The 23935-nt window shown below is 44.4% G+C and overlaps 11 protein-coding genes across 11 annotated transcripts; 5 read left to right on the top strand and 6 right to left on the bottom strand.

Moving 5' to 3' along the window:
• Positions 1 to 384: 384 nt before the first annotated feature.
• Positions 385 to 760, top strand: VTP01DRAFT_1839 (uncharacterized protein; the record flags this gene model as incomplete). The annotated part of the gene is made up of 2 exons (XM_069380233.1): positions 385 to 655; positions 744 to 760. The coding sequence occupies 2 exons, from the start codon at positions 385 to 387 to the stop codon at positions 758 to 760; spliced, it is 288 nt and encodes a 95-aa protein (XP_069238263.1).
• Positions 761 to 1007: 247 nt separating this feature from the next.
• VTP01DRAFT_1838 (uncharacterized protein) lies at positions 1008 to 3671 on the bottom strand (the record flags this gene model as incomplete). The annotated part of the gene is made up of 8 exons (XM_069380232.1): positions 1008 to 1236; positions 1291 to 1426; positions 1491 to 1611; positions 1670 to 2020; positions 2103 to 2895; positions 2976 to 3246; positions 3317 to 3559; positions 3629 to 3671. The coding sequence occupies 8 exons, from the start codon at positions 3669 to 3671 to the stop codon at positions 1008 to 1010; spliced, it is 2187 nt and encodes a 728-aa protein (XP_069238262.1).
• A 743-nt stretch (positions 3672 to 4414) lies between these two features.
• Positions 4415 to 6241, top strand: VTP01DRAFT_1837 (uncharacterized protein; the record flags this gene model as incomplete). The annotated part of the gene is made up of 2 exons (XM_069380231.1): positions 4415 to 5304; positions 5371 to 6241. The coding sequence occupies 2 exons, from the start codon at positions 4415 to 4417 to the stop codon at positions 6239 to 6241; spliced, it is 1761 nt and encodes a 586-aa protein (XP_069238261.1).
• A 720-nt stretch (positions 6242 to 6961) lies between these two features.
• On the bottom strand, positions 6962 to 7714 carry VTP01DRAFT_1836 (uncharacterized protein; the record flags this gene model as incomplete). The annotated part of the gene is made up of 1 exon (XM_069380230.1): positions 6962 to 7714. One exon carries the CDS (start codon positions 7712 to 7714, stop codon positions 6962 to 6964), a length of 753 nt encoding a protein of 250 aa, XP_069238260.1.
• A 399-nt stretch (positions 7715 to 8113) lies between these two features.
• VTP01DRAFT_1835 (uncharacterized protein) lies at positions 8114 to 8819 on the top strand (the record flags this gene model as incomplete). The annotated part of the gene is made up of 4 exons (XM_069380229.1): positions 8114 to 8304; positions 8367 to 8394; positions 8465 to 8574; positions 8636 to 8819. The coding sequence occupies 4 exons, from the start codon at positions 8114 to 8116 to the stop codon at positions 8817 to 8819; spliced, it is 513 nt and encodes a 170-aa protein (XP_069238259.1).
• Positions 8820 to 8987: 168 nt separating this feature from the next.
• Positions 8988 to 10150, bottom strand: VTP01DRAFT_1834 (uncharacterized protein; the record flags this gene model as incomplete). Its single annotated transcript, XM_069380228.1, has 6 exons — positions 8988 to 9173; positions 9242 to 9406; positions 9462 to 9512; positions 9574 to 9609; positions 9662 to 9819; positions 9889 to 10150. The coding sequence occupies 6 exons, from the start codon at positions 10148 to 10150 to the stop codon at positions 8988 to 8990; spliced, it is 858 nt and encodes a 285-aa protein (XP_069238258.1).
• A 1682-nt stretch (positions 10151 to 11832) lies between these two features.
• VTP01DRAFT_1833 (uncharacterized protein) lies at positions 11833 to 13900 on the top strand (the record flags this gene model as incomplete). Its single annotated transcript, XM_069380227.1, has 5 exons — positions 11833 to 11857; positions 11921 to 12161; positions 12407 to 12884; positions 12962 to 13702; positions 13763 to 13900. 5 exons carry the CDS (start codon positions 11833 to 11835, stop codon positions 13898 to 13900), a joined length of 1623 nt encoding a protein of 540 aa, XP_069238257.1.
• Positions 13901 to 15395: 1495 nt separating this feature from the next.
• On the top strand, positions 15396 to 16396 carry VTP01DRAFT_1832 (uncharacterized protein; the record flags this gene model as incomplete). Its single annotated transcript, XM_069380226.1, has 5 exons — positions 15396 to 15594; positions 15642 to 15830; positions 15899 to 15996; positions 16068 to 16195; positions 16261 to 16396. The coding sequence occupies 5 exons, from the start codon at positions 15396 to 15398 to the stop codon at positions 16394 to 16396; spliced, it is 750 nt and encodes a 249-aa protein (XP_069238256.1).
• A 1743-nt stretch (positions 16397 to 18139) lies between these two features.
• On the bottom strand, positions 18140 to 19083 carry VTP01DRAFT_1831 (uncharacterized protein; the record flags this gene model as incomplete). Its single annotated transcript, XM_069380225.1, has 5 exons — positions 18140 to 18199; positions 18259 to 18327; positions 18396 to 18529; positions 18600 to 18843; positions 18904 to 19083. 5 exons carry the CDS (start codon positions 19081 to 19083, stop codon positions 18140 to 18142), a joined length of 687 nt encoding a protein of 228 aa, XP_069238255.1.
• Positions 19084 to 20240: 1157 nt separating this feature from the next.
• VTP01DRAFT_1830 (uncharacterized protein) lies at positions 20241 to 21066 on the bottom strand (the record flags this gene model as incomplete). Its single annotated transcript, XM_069380224.1, has 5 exons — positions 20241 to 20248; positions 20328 to 20464; positions 20526 to 20620; positions 20690 to 20807; positions 20870 to 21066. 5 exons carry the CDS (start codon positions 21064 to 21066, stop codon positions 20241 to 20243), a joined length of 555 nt encoding a protein of 184 aa, XP_069238254.1.
• A 242-nt stretch (positions 21067 to 21308) lies between these two features.
• On the bottom strand, positions 21309 to 23766 carry VTP01DRAFT_1829 (uncharacterized protein; the record flags this gene model as incomplete). The annotated part of the gene is made up of 5 exons (XM_069380222.1): positions 21309 to 22679; positions 22745 to 22876; positions 22938 to 23140; positions 23207 to 23309; positions 23374 to 23766. The coding sequence occupies 5 exons, from the start codon at positions 23764 to 23766 to the stop codon at positions 21309 to 21311; spliced, it is 2202 nt and encodes a 733-aa protein (XP_069238253.1).
• Positions 23767 to 23935: the final 169 nt, after the last annotated feature.

Below are 23935 nucleotides of genomic sequence, written 5' to 3'. Positions count from 1 at the left end.
TGAGACTGAATCAAGCTTACAGTTGCCTGGATGGTATCGCCATAAATGACAAGGCCAATTTATTACTGAGTCGTATGTATCAACGCGAAAAGATCATTTTTAAGAGATGATCGAAAGGGTAGACTTTCCAAAATTGGTTTTCATTGGCTATATATGTCTACAATATACCGTAGACATTGTAGAATGACGCTCTGTTCCTCCTTAATTTCCCTGTCCAGCAGTTTTCTCAGGAGCTTCGGTTGCCTATTGTTGCCGCGCTGTTGAGGGTGTAACTTTGAGGCTGCTGCAAATGCATTAGAATCGACCATCCATAGTACAACATAAACGACTCTTTACACACCGGTGGTTTCTCGTGGTTAAACGTGCATTTATCGCCCTTTCTGCATGTGCCAAATTCAAAGAACTTACACTGCCTACTGGCCCGTCGTGACTCCTCCTGCAACGCTCGCTTTCCCATCATGGAAGGATCTTTGGACGACACGGCATCTTTGGTTTCATCGATCAAGCCATCATCATATCATGATCGCTGATACCACCGTTGCTCTCGTATCTAATATTGATCTGCCAATTCGTAATTCGAGAGATGTACAGCGAGAAGGTCGGCAGTATGCTGCACCAATGACAGCAGAAGTTGCGGCCATTATCCCTGGAGATGGTTTGCGAATTTGTTTCGAAGCAGCGAAAAGCTATATTTCATGTGTAGTATTCCCTCAAACATGGATTCATGCGAGTATATTCTACAGACTTGGATCAGTCATGAGCTTCGGCGGACCAAGTGCAGAGAGTGAAGCGAAGCGTGAAGCGCTTGTAAAAGAAGAGGGTATATCATTTTCTTATATTTTAGCAATCGGACGACAAAGTATGAGAATGAACGGGAATCAAGTCAAGCAAGATACAACTTTAAAGGAGGAGAGAAGAATGAAGTGAGACCAGGGAGATGAGAGGAAGAGGACGAGGACGAGGAAGTGAAAGAATTTACAACCAAATGGATAGGCCAGTGGACTCAATTAAACGGATGGAGGTCCACGGTGTACAACTACAGACGAACACGCCATATCGTATTCTACAGCTTGGATAGCATCTGCGACCTCATCGCAGACTTGGCGAGATCCAATCAGGTCAAGAACACCGGCTCTCAGCAGAAGAGGCAGTGCGCTTGGATGAACTTGAACGAGGAATACATTGATCCCGCGCGCATGATACGACTCGATGGTTTCATATAATATTTGTACAGCACTAATATATATGAGTGTTTTCGAAAATTCCCAAATCGAAATACTATTAACGTACCTTGCATCTATAAATTCCATTCCACCGAGGTCAAAGATCACGTATCGCAGCTTGTCGGTTCGTCGAGGAGCCTCGGAAGGATGTACTGACAGGTCTCCATAGTGTTCTAAGCGTCGTAGTCTATCTTTAAGTTGGCCTACCATGTGTCAAAAGTAAGTAAGCAGCAGTCAATATTAGAGCACCAAGTTGTTGTCCTTCACCTGTATTTGCAAAATACAATGGTTCCTCGACCCGTACAATCAGCACGTCCTCTAGATGCTCGACTTTTTCGCGACTGCTTTTGATGGGACTGAACTTATACAAGGTTTCCTTTACACGACCCTAATAACAAACAGTCAGGTTAATTTTATCAGAAAGGTCTAAACGTGTCATGTCCTACCATGATAGTAATACGCGGATAACTGCTCTGCTTGATTGTAATCATTAAACTGAATATGACGGCAATCGCTGTGCCGACCTCCAGCGAGAACACCATGGTCGCTGTGAAAGTTGTTGCAAGCAGAAGCACATCCTTCCATGCACGGACCCGCAACATGAACTTCAAGTCATGTGGGAGTTCTTGGAGCAATGCAAAGACCGCCATGAAAATGACGCCACTCAACGTAGCTGAAGGCAGATAATACAGATGAGGCAGCAAAAACCCAGTGACTATGATAGTTGTAAAGCCAGATATCAATCCAGACATTTGTGTCTTTGGACCGGCTGCTTCATGCACTTTGCTGCGAGGAAACTAGCGAGTGACGCGATTGACAGAAAAAAAAAGAAATTAGGTTCATTGTCTGACAAATAACCTTATTATTACTCAAACTTACAGATCCAAAAGCTGGAAAGGTCTGGAAGAAGCTGCCGACAATGTTTGCAGTTCCTAACGCAACGAGCTCCCGATTTGCACTGACAAAGTAATTGTGCTTGCGAGCAAACGTCTTGCCTGCGGCGATCGATTCGACGAATCCAATGATAGAAATAATCGCAGCGTTCACAAGGATATTCTTCATATCTGCGCCTGACGGAAGGGAGGGGAGGCTGGGTAGGGGAAGTGGAGGAATTATGCCGGATGACGACGATGATGATCCCACTTTGCCGAGCACGTTGACACCCTTTTGATCCAGCTGGAATATTCTACACACAAGCGTACTCGCAATGACGACTAAAAGGACTTCAGGTATACGTCGCAGGGCAGGGAAACATCGCTTGAGAAAGGACAGTCCGAAGAGCACAGTTAGGACGCATGCAGACAACGCTGCTGTGACGAGATGGATTTCGTGGATATGTCCCGCGATGAAAATGATGCGATGGATCGTCGTAGATTCAGGTGAGATACCTGCATGCGCTGCAGCTTCATCGAGGCCCAGGAGAAATATCGTTTGTTGTATCATGACGACGACAGCAACGGCGGTGATGAAGCCACGCAGCAGAGCACGGCTCATGAGACTGTCAAGAAATCCAAGTCGAAAGATACCAAGCGCCAAAGTAAACAAACCAACAAAGAAGGCTGTCAAGGTTGCAATCGAAGCTGCCGCCGCTGGGTCCAAAGGGATCTTTTGGTGTGCAATACCAGACCCAACCATGAGCGACACGGTGGCCTCAGGACCGACTGATAGTTCTCTGCAGCAAAATCATCCCCCATTCTTATCAGCACACTCACATGCATCTCCCAATCAATATTGATTATCTATTATACTTACGGTGACATGCCTAAGCATGCATAGATAATGGTAGATATCGTCACGGTGTACAATCCATGGATAGCTGGCAATCTGCAGAGACCGGTGGCATATGACAGGGCCTGGGGAACAAAGAGTGCGGATACACTCAGACCAGAGGACAAGTCTTGTTTAAGCTTATCTTTAGAGTACTCGGGTAGCCATTGTAGAATCGGAATATAATAACGTGAGCGTGTTTTAAGGAGATTCCAGGTAGATTCAGGGCCCCGCATGTCAATTTTGGCTGAAGGAACTATATCAAAGGGGTTTATGGATCGACGTCGGTCAGTGCTTTAATGATTCCTGCCGCGTAATATACTTACTTGGACTCGGTGAAGCCGTTGTACATCGAGAGACAGGTTGGCAAGGGTATTGCTCATCGTTTGATATCGATAGATAGACTGGATGTCCTCCTCTCCTGTCTCCTGACGCTGCCTTTAAGCATGTCGTTTCATCGATATCGATATCTTCGCTTTGGAATGTGCTTGTCGAGACTACTGAAGATGTGCCGTTGCTGCCGACACTGCTACTGTCCTTGTCAATGTAGATCGTTGGCTCCAGATGATCTATAGGCATGTTACGACAAAGATTAGGTGGATAAACAGTAACTCATCAATGATCGCTAGCAAACGCACCATCGTCGTTTAAATAAGAATATGTAGGTGGATATGGTGACATCTTTTCTGCAAATAAAGGAAGAAGAAGGGCGAAATCTTATATGTAAGTTTAGCCTCTTTAATATGATTTTTTTCTGTCGGTTGATGCCTGATCGCCCTTAGAAGCAGCTGTAGAAAATACCTTTCAACTCTTTCTATATTTATACAAGACAAGCATGCTCTCGGATTGACAACCCCAATCCAAGTTGGCCCCCAAATCCACCCCCTCGTGCCTTTTTCTGCAGTTTATTTTCTAATAATGCCATTGTTCTTGATAAACCGATAAGTACGAGTCAAATTGAGTAACAGAACAAAAAACTCTGTAATTAAAGCAACCCTTAAATATTGATAGTGGCTTGAAGATGGTCGATGCCATGAAATCTGACGGCTGGACACTGCTGCTGTGAATCACAAAGCCACAAGGGTCCTCCTCTCTATCGGATATCGTTGCAAACAGCAACCATTGGCACCCTGTTCATCAAGCCAAACATTACTTTGGAGAGTAGTATATCTACAGTTGTTATAAGTTGTAGCATTGGATCAAGTTGGGTGTGCAAGTCCGCATAGTGTGTGTGCACAGCTCCATGCGAGCAGGTCATTGCTGACTTTATATATCGAGCTAGCTGAGAGAGGGAGATCTCCTATCGGCGGCGCTCGTCGACTGGGGGATACTGGCTTTTTTTCCTCTCACACCCGGCACAGTTGTTCAAAATTACGTCCCGCAAGAGCGCCTCGATTCCTGTTCAGAAATCAAGATTATCCTTCATGGACATTTGCGGACCCGAAGACCTCAGTCCGCCAGCGACTCCTCCTACATTCTTTGCAATGACTGCAACGTCGAGCAGTGCTGCTGCTGCTGCTGCCGCCGCATCGCAACCGTCTCCGTCAGAGCTCAGCAGTCCTCGGCCTACGCAACGACACAGGTTGTCACTCGTCGATCCGGCATTTGGTGGCAATCCAGCCGAACTAGCTACTATTTTTAACGAGGAGCAGCTGGAACATATCCGTCACTTGAAAACGTCATTTCAACAGCTCACCCCCCAGCAGCAACAGTTTTTGCTGTTCGAAATCATAAACTGTTGCGACAGCTCGCAGCTGACATATCTGAACAGTCTCATTGCACCTCGTCTAAAGATAGATTTTTTGAAGGAGCTGCCGATCGAGATATCTCTGCATGTCTTGTCATTCATTGACGACCCAAAGACCTTGGCGAGGGCTGCCTGTGTCTCGACATTTTGGAACTCGCTGTTGCGGGACGAGGCAACGTGGAAATCGCTCTGCATGAAACACCAATACCGTCGACGCAATTCCAGCATTTGCGGTGGCGAGTTGCTTGCGCCGCCCAGCAAACGCTTGAACTTTTCATACCGAGAGTATTTCAAACGCAAATACAACATCGCTGCGGCATGGGCACATGGCGGTCGGGTGAACGTTGTTGAAGAAGGTTTTGGAGACGAGCTGGTGACACAGCTTCAGTTCGATGAAAAATACATTGCCGTCGGATGTGACAACCATCGTATCGAAATCTTTGATACCAAAACAACCCGAAAGATTCGAACTTTGGAAGGCCACGAAGGGGGTGTCTGGGCAATGCAGTTTAAGGGTCCAGATAGGCATGATCCTAACTATATACTTGTGTCTGGTGGCTGCGATCGGTAAAAGAATACAAACGAAAAATGCTTTAAATAACAAGGTTGCTAACGTGAACCTTTTTGAATCAGCGATGTCCGTGTTTGGGACATGGCAACCGGCCGATTACTGCACGTTTTGCGTGGTCACACATCGACCGTGCGGTGTCTCAAAATGAGGGATAAGCGCATTGTGGTCACTGGTTCAAGAGACGCTACGATGCGCGTCTGGGATATCCAGCGAGGTGCCTTGATGCATGTGCTTGGTGGCCATCAGGGAAGCGTACGATGCTTGGAAATCTGTGGAAACGTGGTCGCATCGGGCTCCTATGATACAACGGCGCGACTTTGGGACTTGTACTCTGGACGGTGCCTGTTTGTTTTAATTGGACATTTGCAGCAAATCTATTCCATTGCCTTTGACGGTCAACGAGTTGTAACTGGATCGCTTGATTCAAATATCCGCGTGTGGTCGGCAGAAACAGGACAATGCTTGGCAACACTCCATGGACATACCTCACTGGTAGGACAGCTTCAACTGAGTGGAACGACTTTGGTGAGCGGAGGCTCGGATGGATGTCTTCGTGTTTGGGATCTCCAACACTACGAATGCGTTCAACAGATTTCCGCACATGATAATTCTGTTACATCGCTGCAGTTTGATGACAGACGAATGGTCAGCGCCGGCAACGACGGTCGAACGAAGCTGTGGGATATCAAACAGGGACGGTTAATCCGAAATTTGACAACGTTAGCCAAAACGGTGTGGAAAATCCAATTTAATGACACAAAGGCGGTGATATTGATGCAGCGTCGATCGCCAGAAAATCCAGATCTTAACAAAACGGTGATGGAAGTACATGACTTTGACACTGAATCCCCATCATCGTCATCATCATCATCCGCATTTTCATCCGCATCTTCATCTCACTCCTCAGCACAGCTGTCATCATCGTATCGATAAGTAGGATGGACACAGACTAAAATAGCCACCTTAAGGAACTGGCTTCATACCTTATTCTTGTCCATTTCACTCCCCCCTTTCCATCATTCGTTGTTTCATGTTTTTGGTGTTTTTTCTTTCAATTTTGCTAATGTATAAATCTCTCCCCCTACTTTTTTTTTCGCCATCTATATTCTGGGAAAGTGACGTTTCCATGGAATAATTGATATACTCTTCTTTTTTTCTTTTTGAAATGCTTTATACATCTGCTGTGTTCATTCTTGACTGATGGCATTGTCGGTGGTATTGCAAACATCAACCATCCAAATGCGTCATTAAATCACCTCCCATCCCATGCAGTCAGTGCGTTAACACAGCGAGTGGCATAAAGATGCCTGAAAATAAAACATCTTGAAGTCACCGGCGCACATGGCGAATGTTCTTTAAATTACACACATAAAGCTGTATGCATCGTAGATGCAGACCGACGCAATGCATCCGAATGAATCCTGAAAATCTCGATGTCGGTAACTTTACAGAAAAGTATGCATGATAACGATGATGCAATAATTTTCACTCATGCTCTTTTCTTTCCTTTAGTTTATATTACATTTATAGAATATGTAGAAATTATGGGCGAAGGGAACAATAAGAAGAGTTTAACTTTATGCGCAATGCTGTTGGAAACTATGCAGGATTTTTTCCACAATATCTTCGTTGTTAAAAAGGAAAAGGAGCTCATCAGCGGGCGCACGTAGCTCGCTGGTGGATTGATAGGATACTATGAGATCTGCTGCAAGATTTGCCGTCCAAGACCTCCTTGCATTCTTCTTGCTTCATGTTCTTGTTCTTGTTCTTATTCTTGTCATATGCAAAGCGGAGCTTTGAAATCACCATCATGTTGGATTGCATCAAAAAGATCGACATCTTCTCCCACAGGAACCAACTGCTGCGCTGGCAGAGCCACCGTGGCTCACATTCGAATTTGAGTGGCGAGATCCATCTTTCTCGAGTGTTTTCCTGGCGCCTTTTGTGGATATAGTATTTAAAGCACGCAGACGGTCCAAGCAGTGCTGTGTGATGATCGCCGCAAGTACCCACATCCAGGGGGACTGATCGCCTTTGGACGACATATTCTTCCAGGGCAACCTTGGATATCATGGGTCTTCGCAACACTCTAGATGAGTATAAGCAAAAAGTAGTACAATTGTCGATTGGTGTAAAGCTGAAGCGAGTTGGTGTGGCCTCAACGAGGATCATATCTACAGCGAATCGCCACCGCGATTCCTGATCAAAGTAAAGTCGCAGAATACTAGCACTTCTGTGCATGGCTAGCGTCTGGATGCCGACGGTGTATAATTTCCGGTGGACCCGGCACAGAGAAATCAAGTCTGTGATGGATAGGCATCGGGTTACGTTTAAGAGGATTTCGTTCGGCAAGTCCACCAGCAGCAGCAGCGCCTCGTGCTTTCGAGATTTTTGAAATGCGCACATCCCCCAGAATTCCAGGAAAAACAGATAAGATCAAAAGGAGAAAAAGACAGAGAAAGAGAGAGATCTTTTTCGCCAATGAGAACTTTAACGTTGACGTAAGGAAAAAACTAGTAACCTGTTGCATATGTAAAGGTCGCATGAGCGTTTGCGTTACGAACGTAGATCATCCGTGAGAGTTAGACTCTTCTTTCTTCATTTAGAGTAGTTGTTTAGTGACTGAAAAAGTGAGCAAGAAACATATACACGCCAGGAAAAAAGTTAAAAAAAAGGTGGGATGATGGATATCGGCATCCCGTCGGCTTTGGTGATCTCCTTCTCCAGCAGACGACACTCGCCGCTGCTGCTGCAGAGCATTAACTCGCACCCCTTTCCCCATCTCCCCACACCACCACCTCAGGTATGCGTTCTATAGGCGCCACTACATTGCTTGCCATCCTCTGCATTGTCGTGACCACGCTGTACCTTGCGTACCACAATCAATCTGCAGACGAAGCACAGCTTACCTCGGCGGGCTCCGAGATGGTTCCGGCGGTCAAGCCGGATCTCAGCGGTGGTGTCATTGCAGGTCGACTGGGAAATGAGACTACAAGGTACGGCGCTGATATACATATTTAGGTAATCCTAGTTCTCACACAGCATTAAACCATAACAGGACAGAGCTTGGTCGGGCGACTTGGAAGGTAACAAACACAAAGTTTCCTCATTTTTTCTTTTGCAAGTTTATACGTTACTCAATCTTTTTATGCGTAGTTGCTACATACAATGACAGCACAGTACCCAGAAAATCCAACTGAAGACGAAAGAGAAGCACTGAATGGGTTTATTGTCTTACTTTCACGGCTATATCCTTGCGGTGAATGGTAAAAATACAGTCATTCAAGAACATGGAATCAAGACTGATAACACATGACCGAACAACAGTGCAGAGCATTTTCAAAAACTTCTGAAACAATATCCACCACAGACCTCTTCGCGGTTTGCGGCGTCGCAGTGGGCTTGCGCGATCCACAACAAAGTCAACGAACGACTAGGCAAAGAGATATTCAACTGTGCAGAAATCGAAGAAAAGTACCCGTGCGGCTGTAATGACAAAAATGCAAAGTAATACCCACATTCTTGTCGACTTTTCAAAGAGCATTGACATGAAACACCGTAACATTATATTCATTGCAACCTCGTGCCGAAAGTACTCGTCCTTCAACTCAATATCTGCCTGCAACTGCACATCCTGATGTACACTATGATGATTGATAGAATGATGATCGCGATTTATTTAGGCCTTGAGAGCCTTGACGTGATGAGCAATGTGATCTGCAATAAAAGTAGAAATGAAATAGTAGCTGTGATCATATCCGTCCTGGAACCGAATATTCCATTCCGAGGAGCGACCAAGTTCTTGAACCACCTTTTGCAAGTCCTTGACTTTAAGTTGTGTGTCCAAAAATCCGTCCGCGGTACCCTTGATAAGAAAAAAAAAGAAGAGGATTAGATAAACTTTGTCCTACTCTGCTAAAGTAGGCAATTTACCACGTCAACTAGGACATCCAGCTTTTCGTTCATGTGAGTCTTGAGCAGCTCGACAGTATCGTACTGCTTCCACGTAGATTGGTCGGCACCCAGATAGTTGCTGAACGCCTTCTGGCCCCATGGGCAGTTGATCGGGTTAGAAATTGGGGAGAACGCAGATACGGTCTATTCCATTAGTCAGTATACCGCCAGCTGTTACTCAGACTTTTCAAGGTCTTACCTTGTATCTGGTTGGATTCTTGAGATAAATAGTCAATGCACCGTGGCCGCCCTGCAGCAAATAATTAAATCGATGAATATCTAGCTACCCTACCTAGTTCGCTTTAATTTACCATCGAGTGACCCATAATAGAGATACGTGACTCATCCTAAAGATGGTTTTAATAGGGACGGATTCATACTTCGAGACGGACTTCTTACAATAGGCAGCTGATTGTGTACAAGAGCAGGAAGCTCCTTTGAAACATAAGAGTACATGCGGTAGTTCTTTTTCCATTTGGGCTCTGTAGCATCGAGGTAGAATCCAGCTCCTTGTCCAAAGTCCCAAGAGTCACTGTCGCCTTCAATCGAGACACCGCCTATGTAATGCATAGTTACCATGCAAAAGTCCCAATTTTTTTATGCAAGCATTTTTCCAGAACACTTACGAGGTGATGTATCAGGGACGACGAGAGCGACGCCGTGCTTGGCAGCTTCAGCCAGTGCACCGCTCTTTTGCACAAAGTTGTCCTCGGTGCACGTCAAGCCGGACAAAAAGTAGATGCCGGGCACAGATTCGCCGTTTTCGGTGGCTTCCTTTGGCAAAAACACATTGAACTTCATGTCGCAGTCAAGCTCGTTCGAGTGATGCTGGTACTTGACGAGTTGACCGCCAAATGCCTTGTTGCGGGAGACTTCAGTCAATGCCATTCTAATTTAGGAATGAAAAGCGCGGATACCTCGTCGTCATCGACGCGTATAAGGCGGACATTTTGGGGCTCGTCTATTTGCACCACCCCCGTCAGAGTGGATGTCAATTTAAAAGGCGAAATAGGCGAAATATGGCTGATAGGAAAGGTATATATGGCTAATGAAGGAAATGATCGCAGATAACGTGGAAATGATGCAAAATACAATGAGTTTTCGGCCTGTAAACATCAGCTTTCATTGATATATATGCCTTTGCTTTCGTGTTGAGCGTCAACGCTGTATCAATGTAGTAAACGATCCAGAAGCTCTTCAAGAGTATGATAGGCTCCAGAGATGTCGTGCAAATAGAAAGACTACACGACATGTTTATTATTATTATTATTATTATTATTCATCCATTCTTCAACTTCAGAATCTGAAAGATATAACTCGGTGATCCTCTCGGGTTTGTGAGGACTCTAAACAATTTATCCGTTCGCTGGGAATTGATTAGGAAAGATTGTATGCAACGGATCCTTTTCTATTCCATAGGTGACAAATTTCTATTATATGAATCGATATCGGATTAAGTCATTTCTCTTGCATCTTTGACGTCAATTATAAGAATTCCCGAAAAGTTGTTTGCGTTTGGATGTTCGATCTAGCTTCGGTCTGCGATTAAGTAATGAATAATAATGACTTCGAGCAATAAAAAGCGATGAGAGTGTGAATGCATCTGTATTAATATACTGCACTCTGGGCTGAGCCGTTCGTATCATTTTGAACTTCGAGTTTAAAGTATTCGTGCTTCGTTATAGTTCAAGCAATCAATCATTCCCAAAGGTTTCTTGGGCGTGAAGAATTGGGTTACCAGCGGTACTTACCTTCTTTCCCGAAAAGATTTCAACTGCAAACGCTTAGAGACTGCAATTATTCGATGAGTTAGCACCGCTCTTACGACGTATTTCAGCATACGGTATAGAATCCTTCGCATTTTGCAACAGCGGCTGTTGGACGCTGCTGACTGCTGCGGAGGCACTACCTTTCCTTTCTATTCAACCAAAGCAATGAAAAGTACTAAGATATGAATCAGATGGCTATAGCAGTTTCTGATATCTCTCCGCCAAACGCACTTTTAGTTAGCTTTCATCCAAACCCAAACATAATATTTTGCGGTTGATGTCAAGTTTGTGATGTTCTCTTGGATTCTCTGTGGCTACTGAATCGCTTCCAGCTCTTTCAAGTTGATGAACACTTCATAACTGCTCCAAACAAGCAATAATGTCTGTCGCTGTTGGTGATCCGACAAATGTTGCTGATTTTCGCTACTCTATGGTCCGTACGACGAGCGCTTCAGTAATTGCTCCCATCCAATGCTTTTGCCTCTCTGATTTCTCGGGAGTGTAGAGCAGTGCTAGAAAGAAGTTGTTTGAAGATTTAATCGATTTTTTCCATGTGCCAGCGTGGCATTTTGGGCTCAGCTTTTGCTATCATTGCCAAGATGTTGCGAAAGGCACATGTATTCTTCTTTTAAAGTCATGTTTACTGTCACAAAATATTCATGAATGTGCTTTTTCAAAGATGATATGAGCCTCTGGAATTTGCTGTCCAGCGCTAAGAAACACTGTTTGATAAGAAACATTGTTTGACATGAAAAAAGGAAGAAAAGAAAGTCAGTGCGATTCTTTGCCTTTCTTCCCGGTATGAATTCGCAGACTATTACTGCTTGTAAGTAAAAACGGGAAACTTTGTCGTAATAAGGTTTCTTAACTAGTGCTTGATTCTGGGTAGCCTTGGTCATAATCCGGGAAAACTTACACTATATTGAAACTGGTGATAAGCAAAGCAGCACACTATGCTGGCTTGAACCAACTTTTGACCCAAGCTTCGAAGACCGGCTGACGACGGCTCTGCAGAATGTCGAGACACAACAGCTACCAAAGGAATCGTTAAAAGCATGGCTACATTTTCTCAGAATCAATGGAGTATTTGCAAATCATAGCCATCCGTTCGTTCATATTTTAAACGGTAGGTACTTACATGTATGAAGTCACCTCTTCTTCGTGCCAAGGACTGACCATGTGTATGATCTTATACAGATTCTTTCTCGGGAAAAAAAAATTGGTTCATCCTTGAGCCCTCCAAAAACTTCACGGCGGAACTTACAAGCCCTTCAAAATGCAGGAACTTGCATGAAAAATCCCAGCACCTGCAGAAGCTCGTAGCACCGCTGGTGAGCGTTTCAAAAAGCAAGCCGTGACGGTGACTATTGATCAGGCTATTCTTGAAGCAGCCTTCAACACGCAGCTGCGAAAGTTTCTGGAAGATGCATACCAGAAGCGAGTTCTCAAAAACAAGATCCATGCAAGGTTTTCTATTGCGAGAACGCAGCCGGAAAAATGCAGCTGCCGTTTACAAAGAAGTTCACAAGCAATTATTCAGCCCCTTGTCGGACGAACAGAAATCAAATCCAAGTTACATTGGCATATACGTCAAGAGACATAAAACTTATAATCCGCTAAAAATTTATCAAAGGCTATTGGATGATCTGGAGGAAGGCAAGGCAAAGGTGTCAGAGCCAATAGAACCGAATGATCAGGAAGAGGGAGAGCAACAAGCACTTGATGGCGACGATGGTGATCTTGCGGAAGATAACAAAGCGATTCGGACAGTCACTGCAAGCCTGCAGAACATACTGCATCCCGATTTTGAACCATCTGTGCTCCAAGAAGCCTTCAGAAAGGAGCAAGAGATAGTATCAAAACACATGAAACTTCTGTCGAGGTTATTGAAGCATCTATAACAAAAGTCGCGACTGGGGAAATATCTAAGATATCCGGATATCCCGATTCGACGACGAAAGCCGTTGACATCGACTTTAGAGACTTAGCGACCAATTTCGAATTCGACAAGGAAGCAGAGACAAAGCTGCTAGTAGCGCCAGTGCAAGAAGATCTCCAGAAATTTCACCAGAGCAAAGTTTACACTGCCGAACATCTATCAAACATTATGTCTGGATGCGTTGGTCGCTCCATCAACAAAAAGAAGGAATCAGAGACATTCAAACAAATAAGGCAACTGTTGCTGGAAGCCGTAAATGGCGACAAACAAGATGCTTCATTCAGGCACAGTCCTACTATTGCAGACGCTGCCCGACAATATAAAACCAATATGGATAACCTTTGGTCGCGCAAACGATTTGACAGAAATCTCAGAGTCTTAGTTATTGCACTCCTGCGGATTACCTTGGCACCACGAAGATTGGAAAAATTTTTACGCAAGCACCAAGAAAAAGTGGAGGAAAAGAAGGAAGAAGGACAAGCAATACACAAAAGCAGTGGCAAGGAAAAGGTCAAGAGCTTGATGAAGCAGTTGGACTCCGCATTGCTTTCAGGGCAGCATGATTGGGTTATTCAATCACTGGTCGAAAAACTGAAATCTGCTATATCCCAACCGCGAGAGCAAACCAGATCAAATGTCCGAACGAAGGATGCATATGAGAGTCATATTTTCGATTTATCTGAAGAAGAAGATGAAGACAATATTGAAGAGCAAGAGGATACACCAATCGCTGTAAGTATATAGAAGGGAGGAAGAAAAAAATCAAAACTGATAATGACAGTTTCTTAGCAGAGCAACCAGACACCGAAGGAACCATCAGCAGGGACGCTGCCGCAGCTTCCAATATCGCGCTTAGTGGTATCTAAAGAGCGCTATCAGATGGTAACCAACCTCTTCCATGCTTCCGCCGTGGACGAAGTAAAGACATGAGATTCAGTCTCACTCATAAATTTCAACTTGATTGCGGCAGAACTAGGCTAGTTACTGACCGTAGCCTCTGGAAAGGAAAAAATTTGGGTAAGTCAACGTTGATGCTATAATATTCTGATAGCTAATGGTGGAGCAAATAGCTTAGACCTCATTTTGTGAGTCTTGTCCCGAAACAAGGATATGCTCCGCGAAGCCTGCTACTACTTTATGAAACACGACTGACTTCCTCATGTAATTTATAACTGTGGAAGCTAATCCGCTGGTTCTGCGAGATGCAGTAGTAATAAACTGACCAGCAGCGAGGAAAGTAAATATAATTCTAGTCGTTTTTCCAATCGATGTGTGAAAATTAAACTATTCATATTAGCGATACGGGCAAGTGTTGATATTTTCTTGCGTAAAAGATCAGATCTACACTAAGCTAAATGGAAAGGGTGGGTGTGTTTATTTTGGCACTCTCTGAGACTATACATTTGCAACTTTACGATCCTGCAGATATTTTCAAATCTCTTGGTATCACTTTGCTTGCCCAAAATGATACAGGCAACAATGTAACGCTCCATAAGAGACACGGGTGTCCTCTTGGTTAGCTATGGAAATCCGTGCCGTTTTTGCCGTACCTGTCAGATTATTTTTATCAGAATTTAATGCTGCACTGAGAAGCCGACCGTGTGTAACTTTGGATTCCGAACAGGACCCCGTTTCATTGTTGACAACTTGGATAAATATATAGAACCAATAAACCAAGGATTTATTGATAATAATAGTAAATATAAAGCTCCCTGATGGAAAAATGTGAAACAAAGAGAATTCTTTCAAGCAAAGAGGATGTTGTGTAGAAAGTTTAAAATAAACATCAGTGAGCTTCACATCAGGAAAGCAGAAAGTTAGCTCGCTTTATTGCCAGTCAGAATTGGAGCCAGTTACTTCGCGCCTATTTAAAGGGCGTATTACTCGGGTGCCATGGCCGCTAAGCCGTGAAAGATATATCAAGTCTGATGGATACTGCATATTGTAAATACGATAGCTGGTTGCGGTGCGAGATCATGGGTGGCATGGAATGCATACTCGAAATACGTCATTCGGTTTATAATAAGGTTGTTATCTCGCTGATGCTTTTTGAAAGAACCATCCAGAAATCACTTGGGTTTTTTTATCGTGTCCCATACTGAATATGGTATATTTACTGTGTCAGTGACCATCGACGAATCATAATTGATCCGTAGGCTAAACAAAAACGATACCTTGCCCGAAATTAATGTGTATGTAACAAGAGAAATGTCAGTTTTATCTATCTAGCGTAAGAATATAGGGTCAACGTTGTCTACAATAGCAGATATCCAATCGCTGTCGCAAGGGTCATTAACATCTCTGACAAGGTAGTGAAAGGACGGCTTCTTCCAGAAGTATCCGATTAAAAGCAGAGGTTATTTCGTGTCCTTTCACACAAAAGCTCTGAAATGCACAACGAAATATTATAGACGAAAAGAGACTCATGAGTCAAGAAATGTGTTGTGATCTGTATGGGTATGATATACAAAGAAAGTCGTCTTCGCCCAGCAAGGCATGGCTGGACTCAGCCAGCACTGAAGCGGAGTGGAAATCCATTATGCTCCAAAGAAGAGAGACTCTCTTCTTGGCGAGCAACTTGTCTCTTTCTTTTCTGAAACATTCCTCATCAGTTCTACCGAGATGTACGTTGCAGTCTCTAATTAACAAAAGAGCTGCTTATATTTAACAGTTTTTGCCACCAGGTCGTCTCCTTATGATCCCTACATACCCAATTCACCGCAGCCTGGCAACAATGCCAGCACGCCCAAAACGCAGCGTGTCCAAGCCCAAGTCGACGAAGTCGTCAATATCATGCAGGACAACATTGATAAAGTCATGCAACGTGGTGAACGTCTCGATGATTTGCGTGGCAAAACAGGTAAGAACGCTTACTTTCGCGGCGATGTGGGAGGTTGCGGCTAAGCTAACCGGCATATGAAAATTTAGAGGATCTCCAATCAACCACCCACCACTTTAGACGAGGCGCCAACCAAGTTCGCAAGAGAATGTGGTGGAAAGACTTGAAATGGAAGATCATCATCGCTGTAAGCCATCTGTGGATATCGTTGTAATTCACTTTCACTAATTTAATATCTAACATCATCGCTACAAATAGGTTACTATCATAGTCATTCTCGCCATCATCATCGGTAAGTCTGCTGACTCAAAATGCGTATTCCAAAGAAATAATATTCATGGATGCGTTCTTCTTCATTTATTCCAGGTTCGATCGTTGGAACTCAGGTAAGACATGAGGCGACCCAAAACAAAGAGTGCTGTGATACCGATGCATATTCCGAAACATTTAGACACGCGGCGGTGGAGGCGATAGCGGTAGCAGCAGCCAGCCCCAGACTTCCCAGTGAAGATCATACGAAACAAGTTACCATCGAGTTTGGAAAGCGTTTGCACTATTTCCAGTATACTTATCAGTTATTATTATAAATTTTTAAAGATCCTGTGCATAATGATTTGAGAAACGAGATGATACTGTTATGATGTGTGAAGATACCAAAGATTGCCGACCTTGGTCTTACTCTGAAGCAAAGGTTCGAGATGGCAGTTTAAACTAAGCATCTAGATAGATAGTGAGTAACAGCACGATGTACTGTTGATAAAAGGCTGCATACATTCTACAAGAATTGTTGTCCGCATAGCAGAATGCCGCGTCTATTCTTACATGAAATTCATGCGCTCTATTGGTACACATAGTGTGGAGACTACTACGCCGTATTCATTTTTTCTAGTCTCTGAGTTGGAGACTGATCACTACGGCAAAATCGAGTATTGAAATCATTGTTTAAATCCAGGAAAATGATCCTTTGCCAAGCCTGAGTTTTCTGGTTTTATTCAAGGTTTACCTTTCCAGGATAAAGCAATGATTCATACTTAAATTTAATGATAGCCCAGAAATAGAGATTCCAAGATGAAGTCATGCATTATCTATTAAAAAATGTACATAACAGCAGAAGGAACGAATTAATTGTTGATCCGGCATCGCAATATCGTTGAATACACATTCGGAAAGAAAATGTCAGGCGGTAGACAAAGAATTACTGACATAAAACTGCATAGTGTTGGATGTTAGCTCAAGTACGTACATAGCAATGTTTCGAAAGTAGTCTTGGGAGGGGCAATGGCTTAATTTCTTTGCCGGGTGCATCCAAAAAGGACAAGACACTTGTCCAGAATAAGAAAGAAAGATAACCATCCGGCTCAAGAAGTTAGTATGATTCCTTGACGAAAGCACGTTTTCTTGCTCACTTTATTTTCTTCTTTGGCATTCCGGGTGGGACTTTGAGGACGGATTCATTTACAACAAGTCTATCCGACCACGGTTTTGGATATCGAGGTAGGAGCAGATTTTCATGTGTGAGAGGGAGAAAATACTGATAGTTTGTAAATCATACAGGGTGGCAGCGACACGGATGGTGCTCAAGACCGGATCACATTGAGCTTTTACACTCCTATTTTACCAGCAATGTTATGCCTCTGCATAAGGATGAGAAGCTACACAGAGGATACAGATTGTATCTGTAGGACCTCGCCTACTTTTGGGAATTGGCGGAGCTGCCTCCCTGTGGTGATCCCTGGATATATCGTTGGCTTTACTTTGTTATTGTTCAACGTGAACTGAACGGCACCAATATATTAGAAAGAAAATGATAGAATGAATCATGTGAATAAAGCGATTTTCCCAAGTCAAATATCTCGGTTTTTATCTTCCAGACTAAGTCTTTTGTCACCATCGAGCTGGCGTCGTTGATCGGAATGAGGTGACACCTGTTCCTCTTCCCGTTGCTTTCCATCGTCAGCCAACCACCTACGGTGTAGATAGAGCTTGGAGCATCTGCATAACCAATAATGACGATCAGCAATGTAAGCGGTTGTTGTCTCAGGGAATTAACGATGCATTATATGTATGCATCGCCGTTCCACGCAGAGGCCCGTGCGCCGCCCACGATCAGAGAGCCACCCTCGATGGTATGGCATCAAATTCTAGTTCCTAGGCTAATCTGTTTTCGGCACGATTGAGCAGAGCTCCTTTGTCTTAGACTCAAGGATAACCAGCAGCATCCAGCATAACGTATATAAATATTTCCTTATATAAGAAGAGTGGGCAATTTTTATTGCAACAGAGCCAGTATGTTTATAGATAACGTCGCAGTGACCAAATGACGGCTTTATTTAGCCATAGTAGTTCTTGTCCCAGCCAGCGGAGCAGAAGCTTACAGAGCCAGCATATTGCTAAATGGCAATTTAATTGAGTACATATGCGTCAAGCACCGGATGACCTGAATATTTACCTTGATGGTAGGCTTAGTCCAGCCACCAAATGGCGAAAAGTCGCTGAAGCTGAGAGAAGCGTCGTAGTGCTTGTGGTAATAAATTCAGATCAGCCACGTTCTCCCACAATATACGGAATAACGTGAGAGCTACTTACAGCGTACCAAAGTGGCAACGAGGAATCAAGCTCCCAGGAGGAGGATCCGGTGATCTGCGACCATTGGGAAGCAGAAGAATAGATACCGTATTTCCAGCCAGTCGAGTCAAGAGCAGACTTGAAGGACTTCAAGGCTTAACAAGTAATAAAAAATGTTAGAAACATTGTGAGCATCCTGAATTGGTTTCTTGTCCTCTTTCTTACTGCTGCGAGCGCTACTGGCGGATGGCCAGTTGTTAGCAGAAGGATCGATTTCGACGTCGAGCCAGAGACGTCCAACAGTCATCTTGTTGGAGCCAACGTAGTCAACAACCTCCTTGACCTGAGCAGCGGGCGACTTGCATGTGGAGCGGCCAGTGCAGGGGAACATGTAAATGTCAACGCTGGTGAATCCACCTGCTTTGGCGTTCTTGTAGTTCTGGAAGCAGTTGCTGTCAATTTTACCACCCTAGTACATTGTTAGCACGCTAGAACGTAGTAGTCGTCTTCTCTGATGCATGATACTTGCAGGGTTGCCTCCGTATGCCTCAATGTAGCAGCGGACAATAGCGTGATCGTAACCGAGTTTCTTTGCACAGCTCCAGGCGGAGGTGGAAGTCAAGGCAGAGACATCAACGCCAGTTTCGTAGGCTTGGACGGCGGTTGCTGCAAGGCCTGCGATAGCAGATACTAGGAGTGCAAACTTCATTTCTAAATGTCTACAAGTAATGAGAGTTGATCCTCTCAATCCATCCCTATTTATATATATTTGTACATTTTCAATTAAGTTATTTCTGTCTGGATGTGGCGCCGGTAGCAAGACAGGTGCCCTGCACAAACCAGTGCAACGTAGTGTGAAAGGAAAAGGAGTAGCCAAATTAGTTTAAAATTACCTAGTTCTAGAGAGAATACTCGGTGCAAGGCTACACAACAGAGTGCTCAGCATCTACCTCGAGGATCATTTACAGGTAGTAGCGAGATCATTGATTGCTATGTAGCCTATTTCTACCAAGCATCGCTGTGTGGTGTACAATACCTACAAGCTAAAAAACTGATGCTCTCTGCTTGCATCAATCGTAATAATAGCGTTCGTTACTGTTTAGCCAAACGAGCAACTTGATCGATCGAGACCTTTTTGACAAAGTTATACCTAATATGGTGGTATGTCTGACAAGATCTGCACAGCAACGTTGCTGCCGTAATAGTTGATTTTTTTTATAAAAGTCACATTCAGACCAAAGTTTAAAATAGTCTGCTGCTGGCATTTTTGGATCACGCTTACAATGCAACGGAAGAAGATGATGACTTGTTTGTTTTTACAAAGGGCGTTGTCAATCCGCTAATTGGTAACCTTGCACCCGATCACTTGTCGATCGATGTTATCAGTACTGTATACAGTGAAGCAAAAGAGTTATTCGAGGTTCGGATAAAATAAAACAATTGCAATGTTGCATCGCAACAACCGTGCCACACTTTATTTTTCCTGTCACACGTGCGAAAACTCAATGCAGCGCGTATATGCAGAAATATTTTATTGCATCGTGCGACGTCTCTGCTCACATTGGATTCTACGAATTCACGGGGTACTCGACCGATTCCTTTTCTGACAATCATTGCCACACTGCGGGATCGAAAGCAGGGCACACAACGTGAAAGCACAAAGATCAAAGTTACATTGTTGTCACACCACATGCACCTCTTTTTCAGAGCATAATTTTGCGTCATTTAGTAGGAAATATACACTGGGATCAGCGTATGCGTAAATTCGTCGGGCCAGAGTATGTTTGCTGCGGATCATCGTGAAGAGTGACTAATATTAGAATTGCTCAATCAAACTGCCCAGTCCTTGTCATGCATCGCGGTTAGTCACACAGCTAATACACGGAACAGAATCGCGCGATGTTGTTAAAGATCATTTGATTACATTTTATTATTATTATTATTATTATTCACCGATAGCTTCCGTTACATCAACCGGGCGGTTGAACACCTCGCTCAGTTCCTTGTTCAAAAGTTCATCCAGCGTATGGTTATCTCGGTGATAGAACCATTTGCGGTGCTCTTCGTCGTAGTCGTATCGCACCGGTCCACTGCAACAGCGATCTGTTAGATGTCATCTTAACCCGCCCGCCACAGTTCAATTATGCTTGCCTCTTTGGAGACGATAACCAGATTTGCTGGTTAGGAGGCTGCTTGTTGATAACATAGGTACCGTGTTCTCCAAGCTTGATAGTCATTACACCTTGCTGATGTAAAACCCAAGTTAGCAAACAAGTAAGGCCAATTCTTTTTCTTATCAAGACGTGGATACTTGCAGCATACTCAAGGTCAAATCCATCCAATTCTACTTCATCCCCAAGCGCTTCCAGATAATCGCACAAGTGGTCTAGTGTTTTGTCTGATATACGATGGTATCTCTCTGCTGTCAAAGTTCTAAACGGTAACTATGTAAGGAACCCGTTTCGCCTTTCCCTCAACGACTTTTGGACTCTTACGCGCTCTTGTACGTCGTGCTGGACACATACCAGCGATGCTGGAATGCAGCGCTGGTGACAGGTCTTGGTAGCTGAACATGCACTCTCGATCGAGCGGCTGCTGTGTTCGACGAGCTTGCAAATCTACGTGCGCTGCTCAAGACAGCTGGCGTCTTGCATGTGCAGTAAGCAGCTCGGATCAATCGCGATACGGACATGTTCGATAGTGAACAAGGGGACGGAACGGAGACACTACTCCGAAAGAAAATGGGCCAAAATTGTTGTATATTGAAGTAGTCTCAATGCATGGGCAATATATATATATATATAAGGTCTTGGGGTGGGGCATATGCAAGAAAATAGATATCGTGAAGGGGTAAAATAATATATAGAATATAATGCGTAAGGGATTGTTTTTTCCTCGGGTTGCAGTGTGGGACATGTAATCTGGGTGTGGGGTTTAGTGCACTCGCAGTACCTTGACACCGGGTTTCAGGGCGGATCCTTTTGCGGTACCTTCATCCTTGGCAGATGTTTTCTTAGGCGGTGCGGGTGCAGATTGTCGTCGTGTTTTCATGTCTGAGACGGGTAATGGAGTTGTTTGTGTTGATTGAGGTTGCAAGTTTTGGCTAAGGCGCTTGCGATCAGCTGCTAGGCGTCGCTTATCAGCAGATTCAGTTCCTACACCGAACCGAAGTATCTTTGGCAAGGATCGTGGTTCCCGAGGCTGAGGTTGCTCCGTCTTGTTAGACGTTGCCGTTTCCCTGGCCGATCGTCTTCCAGTGGTACTGATACCCATCATAAGACGTGCAGTCCTTGATTCACCTGGTGGACACTTTCTGCGGTATATTGAGAGTCTTTTCTTGGGAGCCTCGTCCTTGTTTTGTCGTGGAGCAACGAGTAGTACTCTTGGTCGCGATCTTTGTGCTAACTGATTCTCTGCTTCTTCTTTTGATGAAGAGCGTACTCTGCTTTTTTCTGTTGTGGATTTTTTCACCGAGTCTGACCGCTTCTTGTCGGTCGATTTGGGCAAACTGAGCTGCGTACTGTGCGACGGCGCTGTATTTGATCGTACCAGAGGCTTACGCACATGCTTTTCCGGTGAAGCGGGTATAGAGGCATCTTTCTGTAGGCGCACAGACTTTGCTCGACGCAGTTTCTTTTCGGCCGAGATTGCTTTTTCATACAACGTTTCTGGTGGCACTGACATCGCTTTAAACATTGGCAGTCGCGACCCTTGGCTCCAATGTGCTTCGGAAATAGACTGCCTCTTCTTGAGAACATTGAGTACCTTCTCTTTAGCGGTGGTCGATGACATTTCTTCCTCCTTGAGAGTGAAGGCTCGTATGGGCAGCCGGCATCGTCGAATATCAGAAACTTGCACTCGTCGCGGCAGTGCCTTGCGCTCTTTGCTTTCGGATGTTGGCTTTTGGGCATTGTTTTCCGACGCTGAAGTATACGAAGTGCTGGAACAATTTTCTGGCTGCGATATATCGGTAGAAATGCTCGAATCAACGGACTCCATATCGGCTCGTTTATCAACACCGCGCTGATGTTTTGATGATGCAGAAGATACGCTGGGTGGCACGTCCGGTATATTCATGTCAATCTCATGCAAAGCTTCCAAGGCACGCAACTTTTTGACAGCATTGGCCATAGTTGCATCTTCGAAATCCATGTCTGCCGAGTCACAAGCCATCATATCATCGGAATGCGTCATGGTAGCATTGTCATCCAGGGACATATCATCGTATGAGCTTTCATGGTGGTCGTAGTCCGCACAACGTACTGGGAACAGTGGCTCAGGCTCATAGTCACGTAAGAATGGATGCTACACGACCCATATTAGAGTGCGGGTTTGGGCTGTGATGTAAAGACAATGATAGAAATACGAACCTTCAATATATCATTTGCGGATGCTCGTGTCTTGGGTTCAGGTGATAGACAGATATCTAACAGGCTCACCAGACGAGATGGTAATCCTGGTGGATATTCTGGCTTGCCATTCTCAAGAATACGTTGCTTTATCTACTCGGGGAGAGAAAAATTTAGCACAATTCCTTGTGAAAGCAAGCTTGTAGAAATTTACCTCTTCTTCATCGAGCTGTTCATCTTCGTAAGGAGCTCGGCCGCCATTGAGGATTTCGAGTATGACGATACCAAGTGCCCAGATATCTATTTTACGATTTACAATTTTCCGCTGCACGAGCTCAGGTGACCAGAACAAAACAACGCCAGCTTCCTCTACGTTCGAATCTGCAGCTGGTGTGACAGATACAACGCCAAAATCACCTGCAATAAGATTACAGTCAGTTGCCATTGATCATCGCTGTGTTGGATATCATTTCTCGTTCGTACCTATGACAATCTCGTTGGTCTCTTTGACAAGGAAAATGTTGTCGCACTTTATATCTCGGTGAATATAGCCGTGGCGGTGTATTTCTGCCAACCCAGATGCTATCTGTCAGGGCGCTCTGGATTCAGAATATTGCGTATTGAGCTGTAAGCGAAAACAATGCACTTACCGACGCAACGATATGCACTAGCTGTCCGACCGTCAGGTGGTGTTCAAAGGCGTACTGTTGTAAAGACCCGCCCGTGCAGTATGGCATTACCAAATACACAAATTCGCAGTGTAAATAAACGGCCAGCAATTTGAGGATGTTGGGGTGGACGCATTTGGTCATTGTATAGATTTCGTTCTCGACAAGCTCTTTAGGCATGACAAAGAGATCTGGGTATTCGTCTGTCTCTTCCACGAGGTACTTTTTGATTGCCACGGGTGTTTTGGATTGACTGCGACTCTGACATCGGTACACGCCGCCCTGAGCACTGAACCAGGTCGGCTCAGCGTTCAGGCCATCGTAAAAGAGCGAGGGATCTTCGTTGTAAACAGGGACGCCGTTGACCTGCTGCATCAGACTGAGGCCCTGTCCGCTTTTTTATTTGAAAACGATGTCGGAAAGAAAGCAAGCAAAAACGCATGGAAATCAGCCCCACCCCCTTTTTTCCACTGTTGAGCGCGCCTTCTGCTGCAATGACGTCTTTGTGGTGGGACAGCAGTCTCTATTTCTTCGTGATCGTTTT

The sequence above is a fragment of the Rhizomucor pusillus genome, assembly GCF_041956525.1.
Source record: "Rhizomucor pusillus strain CBS 183.67 unplaced genomic scaffold VTP01scaffold_11, whole genome shotgun sequence".
In the NCBI taxonomy this organism is placed as follows: Eukaryota; Fungi; Mucoromycota; class Mucoromycetes; order Mucorales; family Lichtheimiaceae; genus Rhizomucor; species Rhizomucor pusillus.
This window is presented reverse-complemented; position numbering and strand designations above follow the sequence as displayed.